General features: G+C 44.1%; 1 protein-coding gene across 4 annotated transcripts in view; it reads left to right on the top strand.

The window, feature by feature from the left end:
• The window catches only part of SMG7 (SMG7 nonsense mediated mRNA decay factor), a 53,098-nt gene extending 31,979 nt beyond the window's left edge, over positions 1-21,119 (top strand). Inside the window, exons 9-24 of one of the 4 annotated variants that reach the window (XM_039555729.1) lie at positions 252-414; positions 1,500-1,656; positions 3,923-3,993; positions 4,308-4,368; positions 4,766-4,885; positions 5,119-5,554; positions 9,149-9,293; positions 10,519-10,659; positions 10,777-10,907; positions 11,658-12,023; positions 13,489-13,638; positions 16,048-16,128; positions 16,696-16,855; positions 18,122-18,292; positions 18,405-18,556; positions 19,058-21,119. In XM_039555729.1, the coding sequence (XP_039411663.1) occupies positions 252-414; positions 1,500-1,656; positions 3,923-3,993; positions 4,308-4,368; positions 4,766-4,885; positions 5,119-5,554; positions 9,149-9,293; positions 10,519-10,659; positions 10,777-10,907; positions 11,658-12,023; positions 13,489-13,638; positions 16,048-16,128; positions 16,696-16,855; positions 18,122-18,292; positions 18,405-18,556; positions 19,058-19,171 (2,619 nt within the window). In that variant the 3' untranslated portion in view covers positions 19,172-21,119. Of the gene's footprint in view, positions 1-251; positions 415-1,499; positions 1,657-3,922; positions 3,994-4,307; positions 4,369-4,765; positions 4,886-5,118; positions 5,555-9,148; positions 9,294-10,518; positions 10,908-11,657; positions 12,024-13,488; positions 13,639-16,047; positions 16,129-16,695; positions 16,856-18,121; positions 18,293-18,404; positions 18,557-19,057 lie in introns of all 4 variants that reach the window. The other 3 variants (XM_039555727.1, XM_039555728.1, XM_039555730.1) reach the window with 3 other exon arrangements.
• Positions 21,120-21,373: the final 254 nt, after the last annotated feature.

Below are 21,373 nucleotides of genomic sequence, written 5' to 3' on the forward strand. Positions count from 1 at the left end.
CAAAGGGGATGTTGATTTGTTGGGTGTCTGAGCTGGTGTACAAGCAAAAACCTTGTGCTTAACAGTGGGCACCTGCCCAAGTCCTCCTGGGAAGCCCAGTGCTGTGCTGGGAGGGATGACCTGAAAATAAATCCAGAATGAATGTTGCCTAAGGGCAGAAGCATTAGTCGAGCAGTGAAGGAGCAACTACAATCCTTTCAAGCACGTGCTTTGCCATCTAAAAATGCATATACCCTGTGTCTTTGTTGCAGAGGTTGTTGTTCCAGAAGGCCTTCAACTCTCAGCAGTTAGTCCATATTACTGTGATCAACCTGTTCCAACTGCACCACCTGCGAGACTTCAGCAATGAAACGGAGCAGCACAACTACAGCCAGGATGAGCAGCTCTGCTGGACACAGCTCCTGGCTCTCTTCAGTAAGTGTGGGAGCTAATTGGTTTTTGTAGTTCTCTTGATTTTAACGTGGAATCCATTAGTAATTTCCTCTCAGGATCTAGCTTAATGGCTGTGTGAGGTAAGTGCCAAGAATAGACATTAGGGAGAAAGTTGAAAGAGATGATGGTCACACAGGATCATTTATGTCAGCAGTGCTGACTTAACACTGGATTTCTGTGTCCGGACTTACTCTGTTTGAAGCTTTACAGAACTCTGCATCATTTTCCTGGTTCTGAAAGAACATTTTAACTTGGGTGCAAAACGGGATCCAACTTGGTGGTGAGTAGTACCCCTCTTGGGGGGCTGCTCCCCAGTTGGCTGCATACAGTTGGAGTTGCTTTGAATGAAACTGGTTCTGATTCAACAGGACTGAAGTTGAGTCAACTAGGACCTCAGCTACTTCTGTGCCTTTGGTAATATCAACCAGGAGATAACTGGGAGTGCAGAGCATTGTAGACTCTAGCCACATAATGCTGATTTGCTTAACGTGATTGAGCCTGTTGTCAGCTTGGCCTTGTTAGTCAACACCTAAATTTCTGAATAGCTGGATTTCTCCAAATTCCAGCCTGGAGTTGATTCTGAAGGCAGCATGGTCACACTGGTGTGGTTACTCTTTCTCAGCTTGTGTGCCCTAAAGGGTCTGGGCTGGGTGCCTGCCTGCAGAGTTCCAGTGCATTTGTGTGCCTGCTGATTGAAGTGAATAAAGTGCAGGTAGGTAGTTGAGTTGATAATTTCTAATAAATAGGTGAGTGAATATTTCTGCACCGGGCTTGTCTCATCTGTTTTTTTTAACTTACCAAAATGACTTGCCATGACAGCTGAAGGGATATAAGATGCCAAGATTCTGCTGCATAGTACAAAGCTATTAAAAAGCCCTATGTTGTGATCTGTTGGTGGATTGTTTAATATGAGGTAGTTGGGCTGCCTTGTTCTAAAGAACTAGCTCTTAGAATAGGGGTTTATGGGGCGGGGATATGTTTGATTAGGTTATTTGGTCAACTTTGAAGTGTCATTCCCACATCATGGAGTGTTTTTCTTTTACTTTTTCCTCTTACTCTGTTTCTAGTGTCGTTTCTTGGAGTTCTGTGCAAGTGTCCTTTACAAAACGACTACCAGGAGGACTCTGGGGCTGCATATCCTCTTCCAGCTGTGAAGGTTTCGATGGACTGGCTGAAACTTAGGCCCAGTGTTTTCCAGGAGGCAGTGGTTGACGAAAGACGGTAGTGAGTGTTAATCTTTCTCGATACATTTTGTTGCATGAAGGTCCTAATTACTGTTGATCCACAAATTAGTCATGTGAAAAGTGATCATATAACTCATCATTACAGATACCGAAATGATAGAAGGTGTATGTGCTAAAAAGTTCATAAAGCAAAACATGAGACTTGTTGGTTACATGAGCAAATTGACTCATTTAATTTGCTTTAGGTTTGTTGTCACTTTTGCTTTAGGTTTGTTGTCACTTTTTTAAGATCGGGGGATCTATTTTATAATGTCCAGTTTGAGCATAACTAGTGAGTGTTCCCGTAGCCTAATCTAGTATAACAATTTCTCAGATTACTGAGGAAATGGCAGGAGAATACTTGCCTTAATTTCGTGCACTAAACCATCACTTGGGCAGTGCTGGTAGTCACCCAGGAATTAAATTCAATTTAGTAAAGGGGCTCTTTAAATGTCAGTGCATGCATAACTTCTGCACTGTTGCTCTGATTTTTCACTTCTGCCACTAATCTCATAAATTAAGACTTAAATTTTTCAAAACTCACCAATTTTTTTAATAGTCTGTTAACTTTTCATGAATTACCACGATTCAATAAAGTGTTTCTGTAAGGTGATTCTTAGGATCAGAGTGACTGTTACTGACGCAGGTGGATGAGTATTGTTCCCAAGATGGGCACTCCAGGGAAAGCAGTGTGATGTGTGGGGAACAGGGGGCCTATAACTTCGGTTTGTTGAGGAAAACATAAAAAATCCCAAAAAACCCCTCGGAGTTTTGGGAGCTTAAACCACAGAATTCCTAAAGACAAGATTAAGGAAAAGGGCTCAGAAATGGTTTTAAGATGGTGGTAACTATTGCCCTGTGCACATCCTAAAGGAAGACTTATGCCTGTATTTTAATAGGCAAGATACCTAATTGATAGCAAGTAGTCCCTGCAGAGAGGACATCCAGGTAGTAATTCATGTAGTAAATGGCTTTAGGCTGAAAAGGGCATATTTAGATTGGATGCTAGAAAGAAATCCTTCGCTGTGAGGGTGGGAGGCCCTGGCACAGGCTGCCCAGAGAAGATGTGGCTGCCCCATCCCTAAAAGTGTCCAAGGCCAGATTGGACAGAGCTTGGAGCAACCTGGGGTAGTGGAAGGTGTCCCTGCCCATGGCACAGAGTGTGGAATGTCCCTTCCAGCCCAAACCATTCTGGGATTCTCTGAAGGAACGCATTTTCTGGACAACATATTACTGACTTTACTTGCCTCATTGAAGACCTCTGGGGTGTTTTTTCCTTCTTTTGTCCCTTGTCAGTCATGGGATGGAGCTGTTGCTTAGTATAGTGTAGAGAATAATCATGAAGATCATGCTGCCAGTGCCCGCAGCTGTGCAGGAAAGCAGCTGAGGGTGTACAGTGCTGTTGGGGACATGGTGCGTTCTCCAGGCCACACACTGGATGATGGCTGAAAGCCTTGCTGAGGAGGACACATTCATTTCTCCAACGCTGAGCACAGTGGGCATCCTGAAATAGTTTTCTCTTGATTCCGTGGTACCCATCAGTAAAGAAGAAGGATTTTTGGACTTTTAAGTGGGAGCTTTTAACAAACAGGAGGAAGCAGCCTGGTGGTAGCAGTTACGTGTTAACCACCTCTGCAGTGATCAGTGTGGTTTTAAAATTATTTGCTCCAGGACCTTTGGAAAGAATTGACAGTCATTTCTTGCACTGGTATTGTGAGGGCAAGGCAGGGGACTGCAAGTTCACCTCTAGTTTAATGGTCTTACTTGGTGTAACCCTTACTTAGAGTCTCTTCCTTTGATGGTGAATGCTCCAGCACTACAGTACAGTGTTCTTGTTCACAGAGCAGAAGTACTTCTGCACAGCTGTCTTGACAAATTACTTTGCTGTCTAAACTGATTCATTGACTGTGCCTTGGGAGCCATCACCTGTGGACTGGAAAGCATGAGTTGCAGACAGGTGCTCACAGCACTTGCTCATGCTGTAGGTTTATCTGGTTAAATTCACAGTGAGCTCTCTGGCCTGCTGGATAATGAACACTGTGCTGCGAGAGCCTGGGTTCCTTGGGAATTTTAGGTTGGCTTTTTAGTAATAGTTATTTTTTCAAGAAAGTGGTCTTTTCACTGACACTTTGCGAGAAACTTTTCTTGGGAATCAGAGGATTAATGTAAACTGTGATGGTAACAGCATTCAGTGGTTTTTTGGTAAAGCAAACGCATCCCATGTTTTGCAGTTTTCACTTAGGGTTTGCCTGTTTTCTAATTTGTAGCATATGGCCCTGGCTGATCTCTCTTCTAAATAGTTTCCAGCCTCATGAAGAAGATCTATCCAGTAATAATGGTAAGGACACTTGTAGTCTGTGCTGTAAAGAACTGGGAAAAACAATGTTTTTCCTGCTGATGTGGGGAAATACAGTTGAAGAGCAAATAAGGAAGCAAGTTGTCTTCTTGTATTAGTTCATGTGAGTACTTTGCAAATGTTGCTTTCTTGTGCTGAGCAGACTTTGCTCTATCATTCCTGAATTCCTCAGATTGCGGGGTGGACCAGTCAATAGAAGGCTTTAGTATGTGTAGAGACCATGCTGAGGTATCTGCTGTGATACTGTGCTCAGTGCTTTCATGCTTTCCTTATGCTTTTTACTGTCTGTTTGTCAGCAACCCCCCTTCCAGAAGAATTTGAGTTGCAAGGATTCCTGGCTCTGAGGCCCTCGTTCAGGTGGGTGACAGCTGAAGGATCTTGCACCCTTGCTGACGTCACGACTTTGACAGACATTGGCCCGTTCCCTACAATATCTTATTTATGAATATTTACTGCTGTATAGATTGATGTCGGTCTCTTCAAAACAACTGCAATGGACAGTGTAGCCCTAAGAAATTCTTGAGGTTATAATACTACTCATGACCCCACTGAACCTCTTTAATGTAGGTGCATCTTACCAGATGAGAATTACATCTGTAAATCAGATATCTCTTAAGAGCCACGTTTTGAATAATATCTGGTGAAAGTTCACAGGTTTTAGTAGAGCAATGCTGACACGTTGTATTGCTAGAGAAATAGGATATTGCAGAGGGTAATTGTGTAATTAATACTCGCTCTTCTGTGTCAATACTAGGAACTTGGATTTTTCCAAAGGCCACCAGGCAATTACAGGGGATAAAGAAGGGCAGCAACGTCGGATACGGCAGCAGCGCCTGATCTTCACAGGCAAATGGATTGCTGATAACCAGCCAAGGTAATTGCAGGTACTTTGTGTATCCCATGCTGCTGGAAGCTGAGGTGACACAGGTGCCAGTGTGGAATGTTCTTTTTCTCTCTGTTCAACACAACAATTAGCTGTAATGTGAGCACAAGATGCTGACAGCACTAATAACATGTTCTGTGGGTCAGCAAGCCATTCCTTCACAAACTGATTATAAGTAATGTAGTTTATGTACTTGTTTTTCAATTCTTTCCTGTCTTTTTCAGGTTGATTCAATGTGAGAATGAGGTAGGAAAGCTGTTGTTTGTGACGGAAATCCCGGAGCTCCTACTGGAGGACCCTAGTGAAGCCAAAGAGAGTCTCGCCTTACAGGAGACATCCATGGCAGAGCCGCTGTGTGCTGATGGGAGCCCTGGACTCAAATCAGTGCTGTCCTCTGGCAGAAGTCTGAACAACAGCTGTGATGCAGGAGAAAAACCGATGGTCACCTTCAAAGAGAACATCAAGCCCCGGGAGATGAACAGAGAACAAGGGCGCATCTACCCCCCAAAGGACTTAGCGAGGGAGAGACGGGACTTTAGCAAAGGAATAGTAGCAAATAAGAATGATGGGAAGAAAGAAAACAATAAAAGAAAGAATGAGACTAAGAAATGTGGCTTGGATAAGATGCAGGAAGCAGGAAAGCAGAATGTGGCAGTTCAGGTAAGCCTTTAGCTCAGAGGGACACTCTGTCTGAGACTGTGCCATGTTGTGTCAGGGCAGTCACTGCTTGTGTAGAGTGTGGCAGAGCTGAGGTCTCACTGTGGGCCCTACAGCTAATGCTCAAAAATATAAAACAATTCTACCTCAAAGACCAGGCGATGGTGATCTTTGGATCTCTTTGCTTTTCCTTGATGCTATCCCAAAAAGAGAGAGAGGGGGAAAAGAGAGTGTAATGAAAGGTGATTTTGCTGTAACTGTCTTAAAAAACAGATCTCTACCAATTTCACAAATTATTCAGGCCACCAAGGCAGTTGATGTGGCCAGGTCGTAGTCATGCTCTCTCCATTCTGGGGTCTGTTGTGAAAGAACTCTGCATTTTCAGTTCAGTTGACTCGTGCACATTCAACAAACTGAACATGTCACAAAAGTATCAGATTGTATATATGTGGAGTAAGATCCTCTGTACTGTGGGTGCAGTCAGGCGTCTCTTTGTAAAGGAAGGAAAGCCACTCTGCTCTTAAATCGTTGATATGTGTTCAGGCACTTGCTCAAAATGGTTTGTTTTCACATCAGCTTCTCTTTTACTGGTTTTATTTTTTAGGGGCATGCTTTTTTATCTATTTCTTTGAGCATTATGTACAAAATATATCAAGTAAACAATGAATTTGCTGGTCTGACTTCCACTGAGTCATAGTAAATGAGGGGTAGAGTTTCAGGGCTGATCTGATCTGTACCTAGACAATCTCAGTTCTTCCCCGATGATGACTGGAACCGTTCAATGATAGTGATGGAGATTTCTATTATTTCCCTAGAGAAAGTGTGTTAGTTCTTCACTGGTCTTGCAAGTGGAAATTATTTCCTAATACACTCTGTGTCCCTTGCCTCTGTATAAGCCCATTACTGCTGCCCAGGACAGGTCTGCAGAATAACTCTTCCTCTTTGCAGCTGTTCCAAAGGCCTGTGCAATTGAGGTCCTTTCCTTAGGCTAGACTAACTATCTCTTTCAGTCTTTCCAGCTTGTGTTATTTAGGAGCCTTGGATTATTCTCCTTGTTTTCTTCCTGATGACTTGTTGTTAAACATCATGGTTATGAAATGGAATGTCTGAACTGGTAGCATTATTCAGTTGGTTTTGCAGGGGAGCCATACCATGGGATACAAAGGGTTTCTGTAAAGGCTACAGAAACCAGGGGACAATCATTTCTGAGTTGTAGAACACGATTCTGGTATCTGAAAACCAGCATAGGTGAGTTAGAATAGTAAGTTTTATTTATTTATCAAATACATCTGGAACGCGGTTGCGGGTCTGAGCGTAACTGAGCATTTGATCTTTGTGCCCCTGTCTTGCAAAATAAGGACTTCAGGTGGATAAAAACCTAGCAGATCTCAGTATTATGTGTAGCTTTTTGAATAGGGATGATAGCTTATTTATCAGAAATTTGCTTGACTTAGTCTTAAGATGCAACAAACCCAGCTGTAGCAGAATCTTCTCTGATGATGTTGGTCATTGTTTGTCTCTTCTTGAATAGAAATTAATTTTGACTTTTTAACTCTATCAGCTGTATTTATGGCAACAAGTCCAGTGAAATGCCTTTTGTTTTGTATAATTTGGTGGACTTGCTTATCCAGACCTGCTCCAGAATAGAGGGAGTGCTTGCTTCCCCCCACACTGAGAAACCAGTGTAGGTTTCATAGAAGTTGGTGGACTGTGTTCTGCTTTGGCACTCCTGGCAGTTTCAGGCTTTATCTCCTACATAGTTCATTGCCTTCAAAAGCTTAAATACTGTAGTTCCTACTTGACAAAAATGTGAAGAATGTGGTAAAGAAGTGATAAGTCCTGCTTTGCATGGGAAACTTGCATGCTCAGGCAGGATGTGATCTGGGTTGAAGCTCTGCTCTCCAGGGAAGATAATGTTAGGTGCCAAGGAAGTTCAATGAAGACTCATTCAAAGTGTAGCATACTCTTACAAGGTCCCTGTGATAAAATGGTGCCTCTCTCAAGTAGTGTGTAGGAACACTTAGGGCTGTTGTGGAGGTAAATATTTGGTAGCATTGACACTTCTGAGGTGATATCAAGTAGAAGCAAGGAAGAAACTGAAATTTGTCTTGATTAATCAGTTTCAGTGATTTAGGTTTTTACAAAGTTAACTGTAAAACATGCAGGGTGCCTTTGGAAGCCGTCCTCTGGAAATGTGTTATAGCATCCTTGAGTTTTTGGTGAACAGAGCTCGAGTTTTAAAATACCGTGGCAGGAAGAGTGTCTTTCAATCCTCCAGAATTTCTGTAAAAGAATGCATAGTTCTTGATATGGGTTATAAAAATGTTTGGCTTATTGTGGAGGAAAAAGGGACAGCACAATGTAAGTTAAATATGCTGAATGTGATGGAGGGCAAAAAGATGTGGCATGAGCAAGGGCCCGCATTATTCGTGGTGTTTAGCATCAGCCAGAACCTTAAGGTGGAGTTCCCTCCAGACTTTTTCTAGTGGGAAATGAAAAATCCGCCCAAACCTCCCAGTTTACAAATGCAGAAAGAACCCTACCGTCCCATAATTTCTAAATGGGGAAATTCAATTTGAAAAAGAACTTAAGAAAGGATTTGAATGCATCTATCCCTTTACTATTGTAATTTGGCAGAAAACAACTGTAACTCCTTTCAACTCAGCAGCACTAAATGTCTAAATAAACCCCCCACTGTTTTGGTTTGTTTGGTTTGGATTTTTTTTTTAATTTGGTCCCTAATACAACCCTTTCTTTCACTCACCTTTGAGGCTTGGTGTCAGGTCTGCTCCTAGGCCCTTTCTGTATTGCCCAGGTTCCTTGCTTGCTGTCTTTTTCCTGCCTGCTCCATCTTGCATTCCAGGCAGTTCTGCCGAGCTGAACAGAAAGGGAAAGTAGTCTTCCCCTCTGTCTTCCTCCCCAGGAAGACCCAGACCGCGGCAGACTCAGAATCAGGTAAACATTACATTACATTCTTCTCTCTGCCTTTAACTGGTGCAGCTCTTTTAACAGAACACCTCGCAGTTACACAGTAAACTGAATGAGGTGAAGCACTTCTGCTGTTTGTCTTATATGCTCTGGGTCAAAAGAATTCCCTAGTGTGGAGGAGTTTGTGCATATACATCACCATATGGATTAGGCTGAGAGAACTCCCCAGGAAGAATGTGGCAGTGTTTGATTTTAAGGTGGTGCAGGTAAGTAGCATGACTTAGGTTGAAGCAGTGCCCTAGGAGAAGCATAGTAGCATCTGCACTTTCCGTTTTTAAACACTGCAGGTGAGCGGCATGGTAAGTTCCTTGAATGGTGAGATACTATGTCTGCTTCTCACTCTCATGCTAGAGAAGGAGCTTCTTGCATCTCTGAGTAAATATCCTTGAGTGCTTTTGTGAGGCGAGAAGTGCCTGAGGACATGCAGGGTAACCTGCCTGAGGTCACTGAGGAGGGTTCCTGTGTTCCAAACTTCTCCCAGTTACTTAGGGAAAAGAAAATAACCACTCAGACAATCTGAGAGCTTAATTTTTGGCTTGAGACATGATATGGTTAATGTGGAAATTTAGGAAAAGTTATTTAATTTCTTCATACTTTCTTTTGCATCAGGTGAAATCCCAGACGGAGATGAGGAAGACTCCGGTGTCAGAAGCCAGGAAAACACCTGTAACTCAGACTCCAAGTCAGGCCAGCAGTTCCCAGTTCATCCCTATTCATCACCCAGGAGCTTTCCCTCCCCTTCCTAGCCGGCCAGGTAATTTGCATCGTTCATTTGAAGTGTCATTTATTGTTGACTGTGAAGAAAATCCTGTAATAGTGGTTGGTGCAGCCTCTGAAGGCAGGGGCTCCGTTAATGAACATGGATTTTCCTGTTGAACATATTATCAAGTAGTAAAGAAGGGACATAGCAGAAGTGAAACGAGATAAGTAAGATTCCTTATGCTTTGGAATTGAGGTCTGTCATGAAATCTGCCACCTGCCTTCTGGTTTAGTGGTTGTGAGATCAAGGAACTTCACACTAGGCTCTTCCTGTAGGTAGTCTGAACATAACAAAGCTTTCTGCTAGCACTGCTTCTGAAGCATTCCCGGTGCTTCAGACTCCATTGCAAAAGATCAATCCCAATGCTTGCTTTAAAACTCACTTTTTGTAGTGGTGCTCATGTTTGAAGCTGTAATTTGTGTGGTCTTACTTGCTTCTGTTGCTGCACTGCATGTCCCATTTTGCTGTGGAGTCTGCCTGTCATACCTTGCTATCCATGTTTGCTCATGGAATAACTGGAAGCTGGTATCTTCCCTGCACCTGTTACATGGAGCTCTCAATATAAGACAGAGGGGCATCTTCCCTGTCTCAAAGTCAGCATAAAATCTGGCCTGTGAGACACAGAATTAAAGCTTGCCTTCCAAACCTGGCTTGTCGGTGTGAATTACAGGGAAGGAATTGATCTTACGGATATGAGGATTTGTTTGGTTACCATCTGTCTCTCTCTAAATTGATCCAGAGACTGGTGGTCCTCTGGGAGGAGGCAGTAGACTTACTGTATTGATTGCTTCTGTTTGTTCTTGCAGAAGTTCAGTCCCTGAAAATGTGTTTGAAGGGGAGGAAACTTTGGGGGTAAAGCATCAAAAACCCCAGAGCAAGGAAGGAAGAAGGTAGTGGGGGTCAAAAAAAGCAGGGAGATTGGGGGACAGGGGACACAGGGACGTGGAAACATATGACCCTCAGATACTGCCATGGCTGACCACTATCAGTGCCTGGAATATTGCAAGAAAACTCCAGATTCAGAACAAACTCTGAATCCCTGTGTGATCACAGCCATGCACATGCCAAGGTGAGGAAGGACATTATGGTGCATGTGTGCAAACTGGTGCCTCCTTTCTAAATGAACAGCATAGGAAGAGAAACCCCACTGTAAGTTTTCTGGAGGGAGCTATCTGCTCTGCCAAACTGTGATTAAAGGTGAATTTTTTATCTTTTCCAGGATTTCCTCCTCCAACCTATGTTGTCCCCCCTCCTGTGGCTTTCTCCATGAGCACGGGGTATACCTTCCCGGGTGGTGTTTCTGTCCCAGGAACCTTCCTCCAGCCCACAGCTCACTCGCCTGCAGGAAACCAGGTGCAAGGTGGGAAACAGTCCCACATTCCTTACAGCCAGCAGCGGCCCTCTGGACCAGGGCCAATGACCCAGGGACCTCAGCAAACACCACCTCCTTCCCAGCAACCCCTCTCATCTTTACCAGCTCAGGCAACAGCACAGTCCACAAGCCAGTTACAGGTCCAAGCTCTGGCCCAGCAGCAGCAGCACCAGTCCCCCACGAAAGCTGTGCAAGGCCTGGGGAAGAGCCCGCCACACCACTCCGGATTCCAGCAGGTAAACTTGGCCTGTGCTACATGCTAGGCTTTATTTAAAAATAAATGGCCAACATTCAAGACTGTCTTCCTGGGTTACCTTTCAAAATTGTCGTTAAAGACTTTATTTTTTGATTGTGAACTTCTGGGCAAATTTGAAAATGAGCTGAAGTTTGGTGGGTGTGAACATATGATGCTGTAACTGAAAGGAAGGTATGTACTGGAATGGAATGTCTTTTCTGTCATCTGTTTGCTGTGTGTTTCTGATACAGACAAGGTATGGAGTTGGTATGTCTGTCTCAGGCCTTTCCAGTTTTCTTGTGTGAGTGATGAGGACTGAGTGTGAACCTCCACCTGCACTCTCCTTTTGGCTAACTGGTTGCAGTGTCAGTTCCCTTATGTCTCTTAGTTCTTTGATCACCTTGTGCTGGAGAAAATCTCCCTTCTGGCAAATCTGGACCCAATAGTGAGACCTTCCTTGTGTTCTGGGCAGCAAAATGCTGGCTCAGTACCTTACTAAAGGTTTAGTTTGTAGGCTTTTGGGTTGTAAGGTACTGGATTAGAGTAAGGATTATACTTGGCTGTTGGTTTAAAGCTTGACTAAAGAGTATTAGATGCCTATGGAAATTGCTTTTGTCACTAACACGGACATTCCACAAACATTCAGATTTGCTGTCACCCATGAGCCAGGCTGACAGCTTGGATGGAGTTAGGCATTCAGGTAACATGAATTGTTCCTCCCCACTGGTGAAGTCCTGTGTCTCTGCCTCAGTATCCACAGACAGACTCATCGAAGCAGCTCTGGAACCCCCCTCAAGTCCAAGGCTCCCTGGGGAAGATCATGCCTGTAAAGCAGCCCTATTACCTGCAGGCCCAGGACCCTCTCAAACTCTTTGAACAGTCATTACAGCCTCCTGTGATGCAACAGCAACCGCTGGAGAAAAAAATGAAGCCTTTCCCAATGGAGCCATATAACCAGAACCCCTCAGAAGTCAAGGTGCCAGAATATTACTGGGACTCTTCCTACGGCATGACTGACAACAGGGTGATGACCCAGCAGTCAAACATGGACCGCAGGGGGAAGCGGCAGGGAGTCTTCTGCTCTGAGCAGGATGCTGTCTCCAGGATGACCTTTGAGGTAAGATCTATGCTGCAAGTGGGGAAAACCAAAGCTCTGGTATTCCCAGCAACTCTTGGTGTTTCCCTGTTTCAAGAATGCCCTGTGGTCCCAAGTAGGTCAATGTGAGCTTGTTTAGAAGAGACCTGAGTGTCAGTACCTGGGGTTCCAGCACAAAGGGATGAATCCCCCATTTCAGTAGGCTGTGTGTGGGATCAGTCTCGAAGATTTGGTTTCAAGTAGATGTACGTCTTGTTCAGTGTGGATGTGACGTCCATCTCTGCACTGTGTCTGCCAGGTCAAGAAACGTGGCAGCTGATAGTTTTGGAGAAAATTCTTGTCTGGCAACTGATGAAAACCATAAAAGCCACCCAAATAATTGCAGTTGAATTATTACGCTTTAGGTGAACTCCTAACACTGCTATAGTGAATTCAATGGCTGAGGCTGCAATAGGTTGAGCAATCAAGGATGGTAGCAGCAGTCTTGTCTTGGATTTTTTGTTTGTTTGTTCTTCCTGAAAATCCCATGACGCTGAGGGAGCTCCCAGTTGCAGTAATGGAATACTTTACTTCTATTCATGCGGTCGTGCTTCATGTTGCTGTTTATAAACCCACCAACATCTGCTATTTATTAACAGCCCTGGAGTTGTCTGTGAGTGCTTTCGGTGATGTTTATAAGGAGGCTTAAACAGAGGCCTTTTAAACCTTTGGTGGGGTGTGCCTCTGTAAATGCACTCAGGACATGGTGATGGTCAGCTGAGGTCACTTGGCTCATCCTTCCGAGAGAAAAGCCAGGCAATGTACAGGAGTCTGCCCCTACCCTGATGTCAGGTTGTGGTTTTTAGATGGAGACAGGGTCAAAGCCTCATCCTCATTCCTAAAATGGAAACCTTGCCGAAGTGCCAGCACATTGAGCTACAGAGAGAAGCTGTGCCCTGTGATGCTTGTGCTTTAAGCATCCCTCACGTAAGTCAAGATGCCCAGTCTGACAAGCACTTTGCAGATTTTACTGGCCCAGGGGGCTGGTAAGCTGTGCATTGGCATAGCAGCCATCACCAGTGGAAATAAGTCTCATGGGATTGAAACTCCACAAGTAGGAAAAAGAAGAAGATGCAAACATAATTCTACTTGAAACCTAAATTACTCAGAGATCAGCTGTAGAAGAATGATTGTTTGTTGTTCTTGCACGTGGAAACAGGTTCAGTATGTAGCATGGATGCAAGGGGAAGCATACGCTCCACTTATTAAAGCTCTCTGCTGTCACTTTGATGCGTGCTGCTCTCCCTGTGCGCATTTGGCCATGTGGCTGGTGGTCGTTTCTGCTCAGAGTTCTCTTTGTGTGTCTCAGCACCATTCTCACCTCACCCTCTGCATGCTGCCTTCTGCCTTCCTCTTGCTGTTCTCTCTCCTGCTCTGGCTTAGCCTCACTGTCTCTGGCTATTCTTTCTGCCTTCTGTTGTCTCACTGTGCTCATTTCTGTCACTAGGACCCCAAGAGCTCCCCTCTGCTTCCTCCGGACCTGTTAAAGAGTCTGGCTGCCTTGGAGGAGGAGGAAGAGCTGATTTTCTCTAATCCTCCTGATCTTTACCCAGCTCTGCTGGGGCCTCTCGCCTCTCTTCCTGGACGAAGCCTCTTTGTATGTATTTGATGTAATACTGCTGCTTCTCACTCTTAACTGGCATCTCTTTCTTCTGTGAAATTATAAGAAATGTGAAATTCCTTTCTCTCCCCCATCCCTCCTGTCCACTTCCCTGCCTCACCTTTGAGCTAGTTTTCACTGAGGCCTATGATATGACTTGCCTCATCCAAGCTTGCTAATTTGTTCAGGAATCAGAAGAACTGGGATTTTTGTAAGTACAGTCCACAGGAGAGGTGTTGATGCATCATGATGCATCATTTTAATGCACTAGCTCTTCTGCAGTTTTATGGGCTTAGTACTAAAGGGCAGAGGGTGCACTGATTGGGCTGTGGGGGTCATCAAAACAAGGGTGTAGTGACAGGACAAGGGGGAATGGCTTCAAACTGACAGAGAATAGGTTTAGATGAGATACTAGGAAGAAATTCTTCCCTGTGAGGATGGTGAGAAACTGTGGCTGCCCCATCCCTGGGAAGTGTCCAAGGCCAGGTTGAATCGAGCTTGGAGCAACCTGGGATAGTGGAAGGTGTCCGTGGGCAGTGGGGTGGAATGAGATGAGTTTTAATATCCCTTCCAACCTAGGCTATTCCACAGTTCTGTGACATGATTCTGTGATTATAATCTGCATATAAAAATTCCATAGAGGCAGGGGGATGCTCCCCTATTCAATGTAGAAGAGATTGAAAAAAGAGAAAGATGGCTTTGGAAGAAAATAGCAATTAACTGGATAAATACACAGTAACTCATACAGAAATATAGTCATTTTTGACAGAGGGGTTTTTTTTCCTATATTTTTTATATTAAAACTGTCCTAGTTCACTAGCTGGGGGGGGTCTCAGAGCTGTTGAATTTTTAAATTGCCTCTGAAAGTGCAGCGTGCCTTTCTATTATGGCTACAAACACAGTCATTAAATCATACTCATTCAGATTAGTAGCCGTAACAAAGAATTATTTGTGACTACTCAAAATCTCTGATTAAGTCTCTTCCTCAGTTATTTTACCTGCCATTCCAAGGAGCCAGTTGCAAAATAGACACTCACTTCTCTCTCATTAGATAACTTTGCTAAGAAATTAATTGCTGCTTCAGCAGCTTCCTTTGAAGCTCCTACTGTTGTGTCTGCTGACAAATGGAAGGAGATCCTTTGCTGTGCGAGCCGTGTAAATATGCAGAGTGGGAATTTTGTCTGTGTTTTAAAACATGCTTTCAAAGTAATGAGCTGTCACTTTGAAAATCTAACAAGCTAGGGACCACTTGCCAAGAAAATAAGGCTGTTTGTCTTAAGTTTACAGGATGAAAGCAGAGATACTCCAGATAATGTGACTGTGTTAAAAACAGAGGGATGCTAGTTCAGGTTTTTCTTGTTTGAAAAATAAATTTTAAAACACCTGACATGCTGAGCTGGTGAGAGTGCAAGAAGGGGTTTATTTGTAACAAGACTACAGCTTTTATTTTGGTTCACACACGTTTTTACTTATGGTTTTACTAATTCTATGGCTTGGTGATCCACATCCTAAATTTGGTGATGGTCATTGTCTACCAGCCAAGCTTGATATTTTTTCTTTGGTTTCTGTGTCAGTGTTAGCTATTTCTTCTCTGAAAAGGCTCGTTTCAGAGACAGTTTTTCACTCCTTAATCATAGTAAGAACCGAACAGAAAGACAAGAAATATTTCATGCTGGAAATAACAGCTGTGTGAGAGGGAGGTGGCATAGGTGATGGAAAAAAGGTCATGGTCCATAATATCTTTACATGGAAGTAAAAAGTCATGGGGAGTTTTGAAAGCTTTCTTTTAAGCGTTTGGGTTGGGGTTTTTTTCCTTCCTCTCTACAAGTAATTTATAATGGAAGTGAGAGAGTGCTAAATGACGTTTGGACTATTACACCTAATTTAAAAAGCACTTAGCTGCTCTTGCTGTCTAAGAGCATCTCTACAGCAGGGATGCTCTCAGAACTGAAAAAATATTCTGTCAGAAGCCACATACAAGAGTCTAACCTTGTCTGAAGGAGTCTTCTGGTCACTGGGAGGGATCCTGTCTCACTTGTACAAGCTTTTCTCACTTGTACGAGGTTTTACACAACCGTAAGGTATTTTTGGCAGGAGTCTCCCCTTTAGATGTATCAGAATATTAGACTTTGCATTTGAAAACCTGTTCTGGCAGTGGGGTTTGTCTCGAGACTCTCAGCTGTCATGTTTGCTGATTTATAGGTTATTAATTACAGGTAGTAGGAAAACTACTGATTTTTTGCACTTGTTAGCTTGCCTCTCCTGTCCTCCAAGATGCTGGAGCTAAAATGCAAGACAAGTTGTAAATGTGACCAAAACCTCTTTGGCAGTTTCTGTTAACATACTTTTCCTCATGGTCCCTACACTGAGCACTAATTGCTCTTTTCCCCTTTTTGGTTTCTGAAGAAGTCCCTGCTGGAAAAACCATCAGAATTGATGTCTCAGTCATCATCTTTCCTGTCCCTCAGTGGCTTTTCTCTAAATCAGGTAAGTGAGAACCAGAGTCCAATACCTTTTGCTGTTTCAGCTTGTTGTGGTTAAGCCAGTAGAAAACCTGAAAGAAATCCACATGGATGCATAATTTCAGTCTGTATCAACCTTAATCTTTGCCTTTATCAATTTTCTTCCCAAATTAATCTTGGCTGTATCACTACAGATGTACTCTTGAGTCTTGCTGCATTCACAGGCCCTTTGCTCTCAGTGAATTCATGGAATTGACTGAAAAGGTGCATCTCAGGGTACTGTGGTGTGTAGGTTTTTATTTCCAGAGCAATGAATTACCTGTTCTCTTCCAGAGAATTGAGCAGGGTCTTTATACAACTTTTCTGAGTACTGTGAATCTGAAGATTTTGTGAAAACTTTGCAGTCCAGCCGGGAGAAATCTGTCCTGATTCAGAATGTGATGGACTTAATGTTAAATGGTCAGAAAAGATGGGGCAGGGAAGTGAAAAAGGAATAAGAAAATATTTTGAACTACAGTTGTTTCCTTTGTACAGTCTCAGTGTTTGAAATAAATCTAACACCTAAGCTCTTATATTGTTTGGTTTCTTTCAGGAAAGATACCCGAACAACAGCATGTTCAATGAGGTATATGGAAAAAACATGAATACCAGCACAAAAACAGAAGTCACCCCTTCAGCTGCCCATCAGGAGACTTCACTCTATTCTCTCTTTGAAGGGACTCCGTGGTCTCCATCCCTTCCAGCCAGCTCAGGTAATCCTGGTATGGCATTTCTTGTATCTAGTGATGTAAGAGGATTTGAGTTAATTCTAAACCAACTGCAAGTTGTATGTAACTGGAAATTAAATAAAACCCCCAAACTTGCTTGACAAGGTCTCTGAAGGTTTCTGTTTTACTTTATATATCCTCAGAAATACGAGGGGATTCTGTAATTAATATATTGTAAGAACCTGGATTTTAATTTAAGTAGTTGAGCAGGATAAATATTGTAAGAGGTGTTAAATCCTGAAATCTCTTTAACTCGGTTTCCTGGACAGCCATTTGGGAGTAGTGCTTTAACTCAGATGTCCGTATACTTTGCGTGTTGCTTTTTTTGGAAAAAGCAGGAGGAGCTGGACTTTATAATGTAAATATTTGAAAAAGAAACTGTGTGAGTGAAGAGTGGAGGAAAATACAACAGTAGTGGGTTTTGTTGGGTTTGGTTTTTTACTGTTAAGCAGCCCATAAGGCAAACCAGCTTCTTCGTTAGTAATTATCTTAAAGGCATAAACCATAATTGTTATGTCATGATTTTAATTTCACTAAAAATCCAGAAGAGTGTGAGAGAGGAATTAGTTGAGAAATTAGTGGATTTGAAGTAATATCTGGGCTGGATGAGATGTTTGGTAGAACTTCTGCAACCAGCCAGGAAAAGCTGTTGTGGGTGAAATGGAGGGAGTTGCAAAGTGCTTTTATTCTAGCAGGATTTTTGGCTCACATGGCTTCAATTTCCTCTCCCTTCACCTCATCATTTGTTTCGTCCTACCTGTGGACAGGCTGCTTCATGCTCCCTCTCCTCTTTTGCTCACTCTTGGGTTCTGGTCTGAATTGCTTTAAGACTCACATAAGTGTGAAACATTCCCAGACTTGGGAATTGAAGTTGTAAACTTGCAAACTCCTCAAGGTCTAATCTAGTTTTTCAATTGGTTTGTCAAGCTTCGAGATGATTACTCATTTAGTTTGAGACAAGTTCTTCAAGAGACATGGGGAAAACTGGCTTTGCCTAGCCAGCCCTCATGAGGTTTCCTGGTTTTTGTTTTTCTGGTAAGCATTAAACACAGTCATTCTGTTCTTGTAAATTTTTCGCTCAGAATTTAGGCATTCACATTACACTCATGTAATGGAGGGAATAAAAACTGACCTTCAGCATTGTAGCAAACTGGGTGATGGCAGAATTCACAGCAGCACTAAGAAATTCAAAACTGGGAGGCTCCTGCTGTCTCTGCTGACCTTTTTTCCCTCTTGCCTTGTAATCCCTAGATCATTCAACACCAGCCAGCCAGTCTCCTCACTCCTCCAACCCCAGCAGCTTGCCAAGCTCCCCTCCAACCCATAACCACAATTCTGTTCCTTTCTCCAACTTTGGACCCATTGGGACTCCAGACAGCAGAGACCGGAGAGTCACAGACCGCTGGAAAACAGATAAGCCAGGCAAGTGCTGGGCTCCAGGTTAGCACGGAGGTGTCAGACACCATCATCTGATGATGTTTGTTTTGCGCTGGTTTTGCCATGTTGCTTTGAACTTGTCTTTCTGCCATTTTAGCAATGGGAGGGTTTGGTCTGGACTATCTCCCAGCAACGTCGTCCTCTTCGGAGAGCAGCTGGCACCAGTCCAGCGCTCCTAGTGGTACCTGGACAGCCCAAGGCCCTCCTGCCATGGAGGACTCCTCAGCTGTGCTTATGGAGAGCCTGAAGGTGGGTTTGGCTGGGGCTGTGCTCAGGGACGAGTCTGCAGGCTGGATGATCAACTGATGGGTGTTAGCTTGTTGGAAGTGTCAGAGTTCAGTGCCAGAAGCCCAAAGTTTTTCCTGCAGATTCACTTACACAGGCAGTGTGGGAAGTGTCACCAGTGCAGGAAGATGTCACAAATGTCCAGTTCTTGCTGGTTTTGAGTATTTTGTGGAACAAGCCCAGGCTGGCAGAACTGGAAGAAATTCTAGCATTAGCTTTGACTAGTCTAAAATTAGTAATAGTTAATGTGGTATGAATTTTTGTAGTAATGAAGGTTCTGGAGGAGGATAAGTTTCTTCCAGGGAGTCTCTTTTTAGAAGGTCTTCTTTGAAGCCTGGTTAACTTTTGTGATAAGCCAGGTATGAGTGATAAAGAGGGAGAATATTAGAACATGGTGTCGCTTTCCCATCTGGCAGAGGGGCTGTGTAGTGCAAAGAGGTGCTAATGTTGGCTGTTTGTTTTTAGTCCATCTGGTCCAGTTCTATGATGCACCCTGGCCCCTCGGCCCTGGAGCAGCTGTTGATGCAGCAGAAGCAGAAGCAGCAGCGCGGACAAGGCACCATGAACCCGCCGCATTGAGACAGAGGAAGCAACCCTTACTACGACGGCTCCATAAACCATGGCATGTTGGGTCTGCGGGACTGGCACACACAGTCCTGTGCAGGTGGCAGCCCTCTTTTCTGTTCCTTGCTGTCAGGAGGGCGTAAGAGCTCCACCAACCCACTGAGTGTGCACAAAACGTCTGCAGTGCAAGCAAACAACATCAGGAACTCTCCTATCCCCGGGCCCTTTGGAGGGAGAGAGGAACTGCTGTTTGGCTCACTCAGTAACCCGATATCACCGCCTCTCACCTTCTCCATCGTGCATGTCCCCAGCCACATGGGAAGTAAAAGCTGAGAGCAAAGGGCAGATGGGAGAAGCCAATGAGAACTTCTCAATCCTTTTCCTCTCTTTGGGGAGATACAATAGGAATCCATTAATGATTGCTTCGCTGACTGAGAATGTAGTTGAAATTACTCCTAAACATCTTTATTACTGTCTCAGTAGTAAGATCACACTGAATTCTTCCATACACAGATGTGCTTCATAGTCAGTGTGTAGCAATGAGAGCCCCAGTTGCTGCTCTAGTCACAGTGGGTGGTGGCGAGGTGGGGCTCTTGTGTCCTGGACTAGCAAAGGAGCTTCATGAAAGAGAGTCTGGCACTTAGCACCACTTCACCCAGAGGGTGGACTAGAGACTCCAGCATGAAATGCCCTTCTCTCCGTAGGTGTTTGAGCTGTAAGGGGTGATATGGGGCATCGCAGCACTGCTGAAAAGCAAGTTAACTGCTATGGGGTTTTAAATTAACGTGTGATTCCTGTACATTTTACTGTAGCATAGTGGCTAGCCCCACAAAGGGCAGGCTAGTCTGTGCATTCACAGCCTGACTCATTTTAATAGGTAGGTAGAAAGCTTTCAATGGGGTTATTTTTTTTGTTTTGCTTTTGGTTTTCTTTCCATCTTCCCATCTTCGCTGAACGCTCGTAGTTTCATTACCATGGCAGAAAATAATCAGGGGTCCAGCAGGGCTGGGTGAATCCGACAGCCAGCCTGGACAGCGTGGGGCATCCGCATGCCCAGTGAGGCACAGGTCAGCTCTGCAGAAACCTGTCCCAGCTGCAGCCCCAGGCTTTCAGTGCCAGAAACAAATCTAAGGCACCCATGGACACACAGAAACAGCACAGTGCTGTTTATAGATGAAAAGGTGCAGAAGGGAAAAGGAAAAAACGTTTTATTTGCTATTTATTAGGGGGATTGAAGACTGGAAGCTTTGTTAAAGAAAAGGACAGCGTTTTTGTTAGGTTTCCCAGGGAAGTTACAGAAGCAGTCTCAATGTCCATTTGCTGTTTTTAGCAGTAGGGGTTTGTGTGATGATTCAGGATCTCTGGGCTGGAATTCAGCTGCAGAGCAAAGCACATGCAGGAGCCGAAGTGACACTGGAGTCTGGGCAGACCCAGAGAATACAAAAAGGGAAGGTGGAGGAGACCCAGTACCCTCAGGGGTACGAGCAGCTCCCCACAAGCTCCACCTTAGCAACATCACTGTTCTGTGTTGCATTTCAAAGCTGTATTTCCTTTAACAAGTCCAAAAAGTGAAGTTCTCATCTGATGGTAATCCAGCCCACCCTGTGTGTCCCCTCCAGCCCTCCTGGTGTGTGTCCAAGCTGTGCGCCCAGGCAGCTGCGACATTCCCGTGTTTGCGCCGTCACTGACTCTTGCACCCCCGACGAGCTAACCAGGAACACCATCTCACTCCCGGCTGTGCCAGGTCCCAGCTGCACTGTTCCACTTGTGCATGAGCGCCCGGCCTCGGGAATGCATCTGACCCCACCTGCCCTCCAGCACCTGGGGGGAGCAGGGGAAGGGGCCCCCAACAGAAACTGGTTTGTGTTGTAAGCTTTTTTTGTGTTTTCTGTCTGTCCGTGCAAGAACTGCAGCTGCTGAAAACAGCTTTGCCTTTAATTAAACCATGTTCTCTCCATCCGTGTCTGTGTTTAGCATTTATTTCCTGTGTGACTTGGCTTCATGCAGTTAAAAATGCATTACTTTTCTGTAGAAGCCAGAAAAAGGTTTGAAGTTGGTTTTTTTTCCCCTTTTTTTTTTTTTAATTTGGAAGAGACCTAAATAAATCACAGTGGTTCTGGCTTGGGCTTGGTATGGATAATTCAGTTGTGGTTTTGTACTGCCTGTGTAGTGTGTTTTACATACTGAACTAAAAATGTAGGATGGGAGTAGCTTGAA

Source organism: Corvus cornix, chromosome 8 (assembly GCF_000738735.6).
Source record: "Corvus cornix cornix isolate S_Up_H32 chromosome 8, ASM73873v5, whole genome shotgun sequence".
Taxonomy (NCBI): Eukaryota; Metazoa; Chordata; class Aves; order Passeriformes; family Corvidae; genus Corvus; species Corvus cornix.